Source organism: Haliotis cracherodii, unplaced genomic scaffold (assembly GCF_022045235.1).
Source record: "Haliotis cracherodii isolate W230 unplaced genomic scaffold, xgHalCrac1.p SCAF_1, whole genome shotgun sequence".
Taxonomy (NCBI): domain Eukaryota; kingdom Metazoa; phylum Mollusca; class Gastropoda; order Lepetellida; family Haliotidae; genus Haliotis; species Haliotis cracherodii.
The window spans coordinates 72894774-72908766 of NW_027266264.1; the positions used below are offsets into that span (position 1 = coordinate 72894774).

Here is a 13993-nt window from a genome sequence, read left to right on the forward strand (position 1 = left end):
TTATTATTATTCACATTATTTGGCTTCTATACATGTTTATTGTAGTTAGTTATGATTATCATAATAATTATCATCCTAATCTGAGTCCTACATATATTTCTATAATTCTTTTAAATTATTTTGTCATGTTAGATAATATAATCAATTAATTGTTTTAAGTGGGCTGAGGGCTTGGCTTGGAACAGTTAGAGCAATCTCGAGGCAGGCCGTGTCAACATGCAAACGTCTGTTGTTCCAACCGTCCCAGAATTTAACCTCTTCAACAAATCCACGAACACGGATGTTGAAAGACCAAAGTTAATAGTCTGAATTAATCCAGTGACGTAGCTATACTACGTAGCACACGAAGTCAGAGCTTACACTTTGAAATCGTTACAAAAATGAAAAAGAAATTTGATATCCTTGTGATGTTTCTGGTTTAGATAAACATATTATATTATGCGGGCCTGCTTGTGTTTGGTCTGTGTTTGTTAAGCGTAAGAAGAAAAATATACACTGTAATGTGTTTAGTTAAATTTTCATTTCCTCTAGCTTCCCCTGTGATACATGTACTTGAAAAGGTTTCAACTTTGTATCCTTACAGACCCACTCGTGACCAACTCGTGTTACTCCTCTTGCAGGTTACGGAAAGGGGCGAGTGGTGACAGACCAAGACCACCGGATATGCATTATTTGTAGTACTGTTACTATAGTAACGCTTAGTCTAAAGAGTAATCATCTTGACCACATGATGTTGATCTGCCACGCAACGAGCTTTCCATTATGTCATATCTCCATAAGAGTATTAGTGTAAGAGTTCTTTAATGCTATAATCAAGGCCATGGACTTAGTCACATCCTGATATCACGTTATCTCTGACATTGTGGTGGCATCTGGAAATGCGCAATTTCATTTTTTCTCGTAAACAAAATTAAGAAAAAAAATATTTCCCCTTGACCTCATCTAAAACAAGTATCCGAGCAGTCCATTCAGAATAAGGGGACCCAAAATGAAAACTCATTAAATGGAAGATGGTTTTAATGCAATCACGCCAACGGAACTGACTCATCGGCTGGGAAAATGAAATAAAACTTATTTTGGTGTTCACAGTCTGTATATATGGCCGAAGAATAGACTCGCTCGGTTAGCGATATTTGGTTTGTCAACACTATGCCAGTGCCTATTTTCACTATCGGTCTTGACGTTGAAATTATATAGTGTCACGTGTGAATCATGAAAGATATCAGACAAAAGACGTAACACTTTACTCGAATCAGAATCCAATACAATATTCTGGATGTTGGTTTCGTAAATCAGTGTCTGTCACACACACACACACACACACACACACACACACACACACACGCAACATAGAATGTAGAATCATATCGTTTGGGGTATGTCTGATGAAACATTAACAAAAGGTTTCATTCTATAAAATGGTATACTCTGCAGATTTGAACCCATGTGTGTGTGTGGTTACCTAAAGAGAGGGGTATTTGTATACCTGAACGAAAGCTGAGAGAATAACACGAATTGTGACATGATGTTCCTAAAACCGACAGGGTCAACAATGATTTAAGGTCTGAACAATTCCATTTAATCTGGGAATAGACACGAATACCATGTTAATCCCATGAAGGACGGTTATGGGTTTGACACACCGCCTTGATTCTAATCAAACTGGGCGGTCGGGTAGCCTAGTGGTTAAAGCGTTCGCTCGTCACGCCAAAGACCCGGGCTCGATTCCCGACATGGGTTCAATGTGTGAAGCCCATCTCTGGTGTACCTCGCCGTGATATTGCTGGAATAGTGCTAAAAACGGCGTAAAACCATACTCACTCACTCTAATCAAACTAGACACAAATTAATGGCTTCACCCAAACGTGCATATCAAATGTATATTTGCGTAGTATTTTCCATTCAGGTCTGTCAACAGGATTCGTAATGTGTTATTGTGTGTTCGTCAAAGCGATGTATTAATCAAATGCACTGGTTTCTGTTGAAATCAGTTACTGATATTTTATATATCAAAATATCATTTGAAAATGGCCAACTGGTTTTGAAGCTTAAAACACGGATGCCTGGAGTAGAAATGCGTGCCGAAACTCACAACCAGCATGGATTGAAAACTGAAAATTACATTCCATGTCTATTGTGCACATGGACTTTGGACCCTTGTCGTACATATTCCTTGACAACGTAGACGTCTGGGGTCACGGCAGCTGATTAGCACAGCGAGTGCACGCAGCAGTCCACCGTACACGAGCGTATGTGGGACATCGTGATAGGGATCGGCACATGATCTTCGGCTTGTCGGGACAGATTTATTTATACACATGGGAATTCCACTTTTGTTTGACATGTTATAATATAAGTGGACCCGTTATGAGAAACAGAAATGACAAACATATCGAGGTTCTTAGGGACTGGTAATTTATTAGAGGGGTATAAGGGGAGGGTCACCAAAAAAATATTGCACACATTTGGGGAGGATTAAAAAATGGTCATTTTACGTCGTTTCAGGCTGGCTCATTTAAAACCTCATTTGTTGTTATCCTGCCTGGCTGTCGGCATTAAGGGGGCTAAAACAAGGACTGGTCTGCTCGGAGTCAGTATACTGTGTCTGAGTGGGGTATCCATGTTAAACTGCGGCATGGTATCTCAGTGGCCATAGGCTAGCCATCTTCCCGAGGCAAGGATGTTCACTGACAATTAAAGTCCAGTTTTCACCTTTGCCGAACAAGGCTGGAATTAAGGAGTTATATTTTGGCAGGGCTAATGAGTCCAATCATAATCGCGTAACGAAATCGACTTCAACAGATGCTTTCCAAATCTGTTCATGTTTTTAGTTAATGCGCTGACGCGATTTGATGCACTTCGCGAGGTAAGACCCGTTTTATTACAATATAGATCTTGATTATCGTTCGATCGTCTTGACTGAGCCCCGCCAGCAAATGCAAGTGATATGAATAGGTGGAAACTGATTGGTAAATAGTGAGGAGATAGAAGGGACGTGACTCGTAATAGCCACTGGTTGCGCTACGATCAAGCCCAGAAATTCCAACCTAGGTCGGCAAATGTGGCAACTGGACTTTTATAAATAGTCAGTTAACTCCCCTGCCTCAGGAAGGTGTAGGCTAGCATAATAAACTCAGCTTTAGTCCGTACTAGTACAAGCAGCCACACACACACACACACACACACACACACACACACAATGCATACGTTTTTTAAACAGCCACAAACATCACAGTATGTCAGCTAAATGTGGTAGGAAAGCCGGAAGTGATGCAGGTCTCAGATGTTTACCACTTCCGTGAAACCCACGAGCACGGGTATGGTGCTGACAAACCTAGAAACATAATCGGGTCAACCGGGATTCGAACCCACAATCACAGGTTTCTGGTGTGCCCAAGGGACGCAACCCTGCACAGCGAATGGCGGCGCCTTAGAGGACTGGGCCACCTGTGCCCCCTTTTTTAAAAACGATTAGACTTATGAACACACAAAAATAATAAAATTGCATTCATAGGACTAAGTACACAGTTGCATTTTTCCTGAAGACTGCTGCCACAATTTTCCTTACATGCCACTGGTGCAAAGTGCTCACCGGAGACGCCATGCCAAACTAAGTACCAACAACACAAATTTGTCATGTGAAAATTGTGTTGGCAAACATTTTGGAGTTTGCCCACCTTTGTTTGCTAATGTTGGCTGTGTGAAGCTGCCTTTAGTGATCAAGGTTGAATACCAGTTCTTATTTGTGACCTGGCTGACCGTGTGTATGATCGTACCCTGGTGGTGAAAGTGTTGGACACAGGCCTGTCTACTCCATGTGTGATTTCACAGAAAGATCAAAATGACACGACTGCACTCAGCATATATTTATTTCACACTTCATAAATGCAATGATGTTACAAGGCTTAAAGTCAGTTGATCTTCCAACCAACAAACCTTAGTCGTGATCATACATACATTGAAACCAGTCACAAACACTTCCAAAAAAAATCAACATATTCACCTTATGTCAAATCTAAATAAAAATGAAGCTGAAACTGAAAGATGATAATAACTTAGAGAGTGAACACACTATGTACAATTGACTGCTGATCTGTCCTGTCCTACATGCACAGGTTACATTATTTCAAAGGCTAAAATCTACACTGTAAACTTTGTTATCTATCCAATGATTACATAAAGTTGTTTGAAAAATTAGATTAATCCACAGGAAGTTTGAAATTGACCTTCATGGCTTTTCAGCCAAACACTTCTTGAGAAATATTTGCCACAGTAAACGAGAATGAAGAAGGATGGGAAAGATTGCATGTGTTGCTAAATTGTCCTTTTCATTTTGTCCTTAGCTTTACCATTCTAATAAAAAAAATAAAGTTAACTTTTTTTTGGCATTACCTTACACTAATATTGACTTTTGCAATTGGTAATGAAGCAGGTAAAGAATGTTGCCAATCAATCTCCCCTAATTTGAGAATTTCAAGTGTGTGGCTCATTTGGCGCTAATTATGTTGATCACTGTAGCTGTAGATTGAACATTCTTGTGCATTCAGTACTGGACATGACCTGTTTTGTGCCTTGAGGATAAAACAATTTTGAGCCTAATAAAATCCAATACACAAATATCATACAGAGCACACATATCTTGCTTCACATTTTACATATCAGATTTGATAAAATTCAAAACTATAAATGTGATTTTCACCAAAAAAACCAAGCTATTCCATGTTAATATTCCTTGAACTTGTGGTTTTACACTTTCAACCTAAACCTTCGAGTCATGTTTTATCCTTAATATATTTCAGGGTGGAAACTAGATGAGAAGAACTGTTTTCTCTTCTCAACATGTTCATGTTACAATCTGACTGAATACATATATATATTTTAATGTAAATAAGTACAGGTGTGCCGTTTAGTCATGACTGCACATTTTTTAGGAGAACTATATGATTTTTACAAATACATTTTCGAAGGAATCTCTCTATGAATGCAATGTTTTCATTCTGCAGAAACATTTCCTAATATTATTCCATAAATATCTGCAGTCACGCTTCTGAAATCACAAGATGTGATATAACTGGAATAATGTTAAAAGGGGCGTTAAACCCAACTCACTCACTCTGAAATCACAAAATAATTAATTCAAATGGACTTCATTTTAGTAAAGAAACTGTTTATCACTAACTGCTAAGAAAATATAGAAACATCATCAATGAAAACAAATCATTGAAACAAACACTATTAACTAAATTCTGTGTGAGTGGAAAGCAGTAACCACTGTTCAGCTAAGAACATGTCAATAATATTTTGATTGTCTGCAGATTAAAAGACAAGGAGTAAATTTTGAATAACACCACCTTCTTGTTGTCCTTAACAAGCAAGAAAGCAACAGACAAGTAGAAATGTTTGACATTTCAAATTGGGGAAAAAAGAAAATCACTTCCGTAAAACAATAAGAAAAGAAAGTTTTTTAGAGACTTTTACAATTCAGAATTATTACAAAGCATTACAGAAAGTTAAACAGCACTTTCATAATTACTACTCAAAAGAAGTGAAAGAACATCTGATTCTCTTGCTACTGTTGTTATTCATAGCAGATTATAGCATAACAGATGAGCTTGGGGTAGTTTAACTTGTTTTCAGTGGTATACATTATGATTGCAGTCGAATGGGCCTAAGTAAGATGACCAAAAATATCTTACAAAAGCAGAGATACTTTGTGTCCAGTGAATGAGACAGTGTTAAGGGCACAATTTCTGTTTTATATTTGTTAAAGAGTACTTCCATGTCTTGTCAGAGAAACGTCCAACTCTCTCTAGTGCTTTTTTGTAATTAGTTGGTTGATGGATTTGTTCTCTCAAAACTTGAAGTCGGTGGTCGAAAAAGAAGAGAAGAAAAGAAAGCCTTTTCAATATTTTTTTGTATTTTGTGCAGACATATGTTGGGTAGAAATTTATAAAATATATGTATATAATTTAATGTCATGATGACCACTGACGGAACAATTACTTCAACATGCTGTCGTGGTGAGTTTAATATCTTTGGTGGGACATGCATGAAAACAATGTGATTTATTTCATTGCCAAATGGGGTTTTCAGACTCATTAGCAATAAAAAAAACCTGTCAATTGGGAATTTTATCAACAACTGTAAAAGACAAGTAAAGTGTTGAAAGTACATTCCATGAACTAATAAACCAAACAGCAGCAGTTTTCCGTAAAGTGTAACATGGTATATCACAAACTTAAAGGAAAGATAACTCTAATTGAAAATATAAATTGCGGAAATTATGAATGGCTGATTAAGGAACCGGGAATTAGGTTAAAAGACCCACACGATGATAAGAAACATTTCATTTACTTATTTGGGCCTTAGTGTAATCAGAATGGTGAAGGGATTTGAACTGCAGGCAACGACATATGGCATTGCATCACCGCAGAGCACTGGACAAAGTGGATGTACTCAAGTCTGGAACATCATTCAGAGAAACATGCTGAATTCACATAAAACACTTCAATCACACACATACACACTATGTCAGTGTAATAGCATAAGAAGGACGATTGTTATCACATTTTATTCACAGGATGTTTATGCCATTTTAATGGATATATCACATACTCATTGTACATGGCCTAGTTGATAAGACCCATGGCGCTGTTCCATCAAGTGATCTTAGCGTAAAGACGATCTTAACTCTATACCTTTAACATAGACTTGTGACAATCATAGCACTAAGACCACTTTGTGGAATAGCGCACTGGACTTAATATACTACTCAAAAGAAGTTAAAGAACACCCAATTGTTTCATATGACTACAGTAAATCAGTCATGGCTGGTGGGTATTGTAACAAAGCCTGTCAATTGTGGGTGTTCTTTAAGTTTTGAGCAGTATATTTTTTAATAGCAGCATCAAAACTAGGAAGGCTTTCTCTGCTACATAAGGCCTGAGCCCCCAAAATACACCAAGTTATCCCCAGTGTAAGACAAGCTGAGACAATGCTAGACCACAGTGAGGAGGGTACAGACTGGAACATACAATAACATGACTTACACAAGCTAATTAAATTACTACATTACCAGGACATCCCCTACATCATGTGGGGGAAGGCCCAAAGAGGCCCCTGACGTTCACCACTTACACCTATATAACCTAGAAACCAAATATAATTACCCAGTTTATCCCTGTGGTGTGTGTGCAGGGAATAGGGAATCTGTTCTATTGTAGCATAAGGCTGTCCCATGGGACTAATCATTCTGTCTTCTGTGGGGGTGGGGGTAGATATTTCCAAACACTGAGAAAACTGAATAATTAACTTGGCTCTGCATTGCAAAGGATTTATAAATTAAATCACTAAAACTGGGGTCCCTAGGGGTATATGGACACTCAAAACACTGCAATCTTGGCTGGTGCATGATTTGCAAAAGCATAAAAATAAAATTGCTCTTCCCCTCTGAAAAAAACCCAACAAGGTCAATTCTGAAAGAACTGAAACCAGATTATTACAATGTATTTTCCTATTCTCTAATTATTTTCAGACATGATGCTGTATGTTCTCTAAAGCAAACAGGTACTACTAATCATACACAGCACACAACCTAACCACAATAAACACCTAGTTGAAGTGCTTTCATGCAAGGTTAGTCATGTACAGCCATGACAAATACAAACACAAATTGTCCGTAAAATCATGTTCCCTTTAGATCATTAACAATTGCATTGATTCACACACACCATGTCCAATTTTTCATTTCATGATAATTCACATACTTTTTACAATAATTCCTATACAGCAGATTTCATCTGCGAAATTCCAATAAACAAGTCTAGATTACAAGGCACTCACACCAAGCAATTTGACATTTTGTACAATAATAGGGCGAAGTGTGAGAAACAAATTGTTCACCACATCAACAAGCCTTTGTCGCACCAAAGGGGGTGTCTGCAAGCTCATATAATGAATGACATTCAACCGCTGGAAAGTGGATAACAGATAAACACAATCAAACTGTAAATATGGAATCAGGACAGCCACCGATTGAAGCATGAACTACACAATCAAGATTAATGAATTTCATCCAGTCAGCTCTACAATATTGGCAGCACATTCTCCTAGTGTCGGTGGCTCAGGCACTCTATGACTGATTACACAGGACAGCAATTTCTATGGGGGTTTTCCCCTGCATGTTTCATGGTCTGCTTCAAGGTCAAACTAATGTGGGTGGTGAATCATGTTAAAAAATAGCAGGAACTGTTATTCATCTATTTCTGTATACTGTATTACTTACACCACGGGAGAAATTTTGAAAGAAGCATGATGACTTTGATGAAACATTTCTTTTCCATGGCCTCACCAAAACATTTTGAACAAGAAAACAGCGTTATCACTATTCCCCTGCCAAGGGGCACATTAGAATTTTGTTTGTTCATATAGTTGTGAACTATAACCAAGAGTCCTATAAAGCCTTAACAAGAGATAGACACTTTATGTCATCAGGAAAAATGATTAAATGTGACATTAATACACACAAAAGGCCCCTTCTCTTGAAAAAAATAACTCAGTTTTGATAAGTATCTCGTAGATAAGCTAACTTCAGTAGTTTCTGAGAAAACTTGTTCCCATTGCAGACAGTATGCACCAAGTCAAATTACATGGATCAAAAACTTTGTAAAAAAATTAATGACAGGACCAATTTTCGAACTCAGTCTTGACAAGTGTCTCTTAGAAAAGAATGCAAACTTTCATTCAAGTAACTTCAGCAGTTTCTGAGAAACTTGTCCCCAATTAACGCAGTATGCACTAAGTTAAAAAGCATGGAGCAAAGGCTATAACTCTGTAAAAAATGAATTTTCGACACCAGTTTTCGAACTCATTTGAGATCATGACCAGTAACATCAGGGTGTAAAAATTTCATTGGTGTGATTTAAATAGTTTTTCAGAAGACTTGTCCCTTTCTAAAAGAGGACGGACGGACGGACAAACTCAGCACCTATATCCCCCGCTCCACTTCGTGGTGGGGATAATAAAGTGATCAAACCACTCTCTATTTGCCATGCCTGAAGAACACACAAGACATTGATGGCAATCTAGGGTTAAATATGAAAACTATGTACAAGGTCAACGAATGCTTATGCTGCCGATGCGAATTCAGGTATCTGTAGTGTGTATATGACGGCCTGAAGTACCCATGCCTGTCTTTGATTCATACTCTTTGAGCTCATGCTGCCCGATTTGGATAAGAAAGAGGCACATTCAAGACACCTTAATATCATGGTGGGACTGAAATGCATCAGTAGTATAGTCAGTGGCGGTACAGTGACACTTTGCACAAAATGATATCATGATGCGGCCGACACTAATCTTAACACAAATAAGTAGGTGATAGCTCCAGATGAGTTACGCCGGCATCAATCAGTATGGCAACACTTTACACATGCAGCCTGGCCATATCATATATTATCAAGATGCTATCCTATATCAATGAAACAATCTATTCTTAATCTCCTACCAGTTCTTTGGGTTTGATGTCGAATACTTGGTACGCTTATTGTCTCCCATCTTCCCTCGTCTTACAAGAATTTGATCGAATATAACGTTTCACTGCATTGCATGTAGTGAGTTCTGACAATATTAAGTGGAACTCTCCTGATATCTTACCATCAGCTAATGCCATTTAGATATGATCCCCAATGCTATTTAACTTTGCTCAGCTAGTACACGAATACTGTCATGTTTTAATGCTTTCCTTTGTCATATTGTTTCTTTCTTTAACCAATCCTTGGCAACATCTTTAGCCGCTGCAGCTAGTTTTTGTATTGCACCATTACCCTTCAAATATCCTTGTGGAAAATAGTACATTTAATCCATTATAGTTATCATTGATGTTCATATAATACATGTACACAGAATATTACACGTAGATAGATGTTTACATAAGTGTATAACAAAAAACAATTACAGGCTAACAAAAGAAGAATTTGAAAACAAAAACGCCAAAGCATTTACTTCCCAAGACAAAACTTTTAAAAGGAAAGAATTAACACAAGGTATATTTTATCATGAATGTCAAGACATCCAAATATCAAATGTTTCTTTACAGTGAAGAAGATAAGGGTATTCAGTCCGGACTCCTAGAAAAATGAATGAAGAACTAAACAAAAATGTTGAATATAAATATGTTCAAAAGAATATTATGAGTATGAGTAATAGTGATGGAGAATACTTTCATTACAATTTGATTTAGCATGGCATCTTGATAAATTATGTGGTGCCATACCGATTGATCCCGGACTTCCGCATCTGGAGGTACCACATAATTTTTTGTGTGAAGGCTAGTGTCATGATATAATTTTGTGCAAGTGTCACCGCACCCCCGCTACTATGGCATCAGTACATTGTGAAACCCCATTCTTTGAGACCACACTTCCTGACTATTACTTTTAACATATCACAATATTACAAAAAGGTCCTGGGAAATCAGATTGGTACTTTTGACCCTAAGAGGTGATATTAATCTGCATCTGATCTGAGGAGGCTGTGTCAGGTGAAGTTATTTATCAACCAATCAGTGTCAAGGCATCTAAATGCTTGGCACAAGTGAGCGTTCGGAAAAGCATGTCTGATTTCTATCTCTCGATAAAAAATATAATCAAGAAAATCTGAAAGTGACAAAAATCAATGCAGGGCCATTATATTATTGTGGATGTGTTATTCATCTTTCTTTGTGAGCGCCAAGACATCTATACCTGGATGGGTGTCCTAAAGAGGGTATATTTGTGTTCACTGGCGGTGAACCTGGGCAAGTGATCAAAATTTCTGAATCGAGGCAGTAAAGAATTGAAGCTGAATAGGTTTAGAAAGCTGACATCTGATTGGATCAAGAACCCATGTTTCCTTCATCTTGATTGGTCAGTCCATAGCTTCCTGAGAGTTCACAAACGTGAAATTCTATGGAGGTGCTCTCAGATCATGACACAGACAGGTAAAAGACCTGACTAAAAAGATTGCACTAACCTGTCTTAATCTGGATATTTTCCCTTTGAACTTTCTGGATGGTCAGGGTCTCAATATATGATGGGCAGACAGTCTCTGCATGGTACGAGGATTAGGACGAAACTATTGCAATTTAGCTTTTATTACTTGGCTTACAGATCCACTGACCCTTAAAACATGGATGTGAAAAAAATCATCATTCCAGTTTAGGGGGGTCATAACCCGCTGATAATCACACTTCTGGAGATAATTGATCACAAATTATTTCCTGCCTGCCAGGACAAGTGATACATGATCAATAACCTACAAATGGTCACTTTAAGCTTGAGATGAAGCCATGACAAGCACTACAGCTAGCCTCACTATTACTCCAAACAGTAAGTGGCTTTAATCCTATCGGAAAACCATAAAATGATCTTAACATTCCTGTAACATTCAATGAAAATGCCACATGAAAAACTTGAGAAAACAAAGCTGTACTATATTTCTAAATTTACTGACCCTACCTTTTTTTACCAAAAAAAATTAAAGCAACTATAATTATTTTTATATTGAGCACTGAACTGAGGTTTTGAGGAAGAAAATCTGTAAAGCAATTGATAAGGCCTAACATGAGTTCATGTGGACATAGTGAGTTGTATGCGCTCCTGCAGTCGCTCGTTGTACAGGCGGGCATCTGCGGGGGAGATGTTGCGGGCGGTTTCGATAAGATGCTGATGTATTTGTCGCTGCTCCATCTTGAAGAGTCGACATCCTTTGTTGAATGCCTCCCATGCTCTAGACCTCCCATAACTACGTCGCTTTATCATACTGTACACGACAGCCTGGAAAACAGAGCATGCATCATAGCTGCTATAGACTCTGACTCTTCCATAACTACAAGAAATACTGTAAAAATAACTTTCCAAGAGATTTGCATCACTAATTCATCAAGGACAATTGTAATTAATGAGTCATGAACAATCATGAACAGTACATGACATGAACAATTTTTGATGATGACAATCTGTACATAATCGAGTCTGGACCAGACAATCCAGTGATTGATATCATGAGCATCGATCCACACAATTTGGATACAATGACATGCATCAATCAAGTCAGTGAGCCTGACCACCCGATCCCATTAGTTGCCTCTTACGACATGCATAATAACCCTTTCTAGACCTATTCTACCCCAGTTCTTCATGGGTCCATGAACAATGCATGACATGAATAATGCACAACATGACAAATGCATGACATCATGAACAATACATGACATCATGACCAATGCATGATATGAATACATGACATCAAGAACAATACATGACATGAACAATACATGACATCAAGAACAATACATGCCATCATGAACAATGCATGACATGAACAATACATGACAAGAACAATACTTGCCATCATGAACAATACATGTCATCATGAACAATGCATGACATGAACAATATATGACATTGTGAACAATGCATGATATGAACAATACATGACAAGAACAATACTTGCCATCATGAACAATACATGCCATAATGAACAATGCATGACATGAACGATACATGCCATCATGATCAATGCATGACATGAACAATACATGACAAGAACAATCCTTGCCATAATGAACCATACATGCCATCATGAACAATGCATGACATGCACAATACATGACAAGAACAATACTTGCAATCATGAACAATACTTGCCATCATGAACAAAACATGACATGAACAATGCATTATATGAATACATGACATCATGAATACACACCATCATGAACAATAAACAACATCATGAACAATACATAACATCACCAGCACAAGAAGCTGACTCGTGAGTGAGTGTGATGGGTTTGAGGATGCCTTAAACAATATTTCAGTATTCCAGGACTGTCATGGAGTAATAGCGTATTGTTTGTGGAAGGCCACGGGTGACAGAAATCCCTGAGGTTGACCACTGAATTGCATGAACACAGGTATGGTGCTGACATATTCTGGTGCCTTTGACCTTCATCTTCTCAGATTAATCCCACCCAGCAGAGGAGACCAGAATATCAAAGAAAAAGTTAGTTTCAATAACATTCTGGTCATACTCTCTATTTGCTGTGTGGTAAGGTGACACCTTTATATGAAGAACGAGTGAGTAAGGTTTTATGATGCTTTCAGCAATATTTCCAAGTCTCACAAATTGTTTGGAGAAGTGCTACATATCATTTACAGTTGAGACCCTGTCTGTTCTACTGATATTTCCTCACTACTCTAGAGCTACTCTACTTACTTCGGGTATCCATACATCCAGTATGTAGTCAATGTCTGCTGACGGACAGGCATGGTCCTTGTACCATTCCACAAATTTGTAGGTAATTTCATCTTGCTGAAACACAATTCAGGCATAAATTAAATTGTAAATGCTTTTTTCAGCTTCCCTCAGTTGTTGAATTAATTTGTCAAATTTCATGGTATTAACTTCTCTAATTATGTTAATCACCATGGCAACACAGACAAACTCACCTGACAGGTCTTAATATTGCATACCTTTTAATCTTTGTGATTGGTACACATGACAGTAAGTCTGTGCAGAAGCCAGACCAAATTAAAAATATGTATTTTTTATCTAATAATTTGCTGCAAAAATAACATAGTGATCACTTTTCAAAGGAAGGGAAGCAACTCTTTCGCAATTGTCACTTGTCATGAGCAGAAGTATAAATAATTTCATTGGATGACTGCTGCATCACTGTTAAATCATTTCAGTTTTGCATAACTGAAAATGGGGCTTAGCCGAGGCCAGTTTGTGGATTTTTATTGTTGGCGTTTCTCGTATGGTTTTGCACAATGTCAACAAATTGTTTTAGCCCAATGATCAATGAAGCTTAGGCTTAAAAAAATAAAAGAATTGGTTCTCAGGCAATGACTTTTGAAAATATAGTGCGGGCATGCAGTAGTTTTTATTTTTGCTTGTTCAAACTAGTGATTGAGCATGGTGTTACGCCACTATTGGCAATATCCCAGCA

The 13993-nt window shown here is 37.8% G+C and overlaps 1 protein-coding gene across 2 annotated transcripts in view; it reads right to left on the reverse strand.

The window, feature by feature from the left end:
* Positions 1-10373: 10373 nt before the first annotated feature.
* LOC139468303 (PWWP domain-containing DNA repair factor 3B-like) overlaps positions 10374-13993 on the reverse strand; it is a 30587-nt gene continuing 26967 nt past the window's right edge. For both annotated transcript variants that reach the window (XM_071250186.1, XM_071250195.1), the window contains exons 14-15: positions 13258-13353; positions 10374-11813 (exon numbers count right to left, since the gene is read on the reverse strand). In XM_071250186.1, coding sequence (XP_071106287.1) covers positions 11607-11813; positions 13258-13353 — 303 coding nt within the window. In that variant the 3' untranslated portion in view covers positions 10374-11606. The remainder of the gene's footprint in view (positions 11814-13257; positions 13354-13993) is intronic.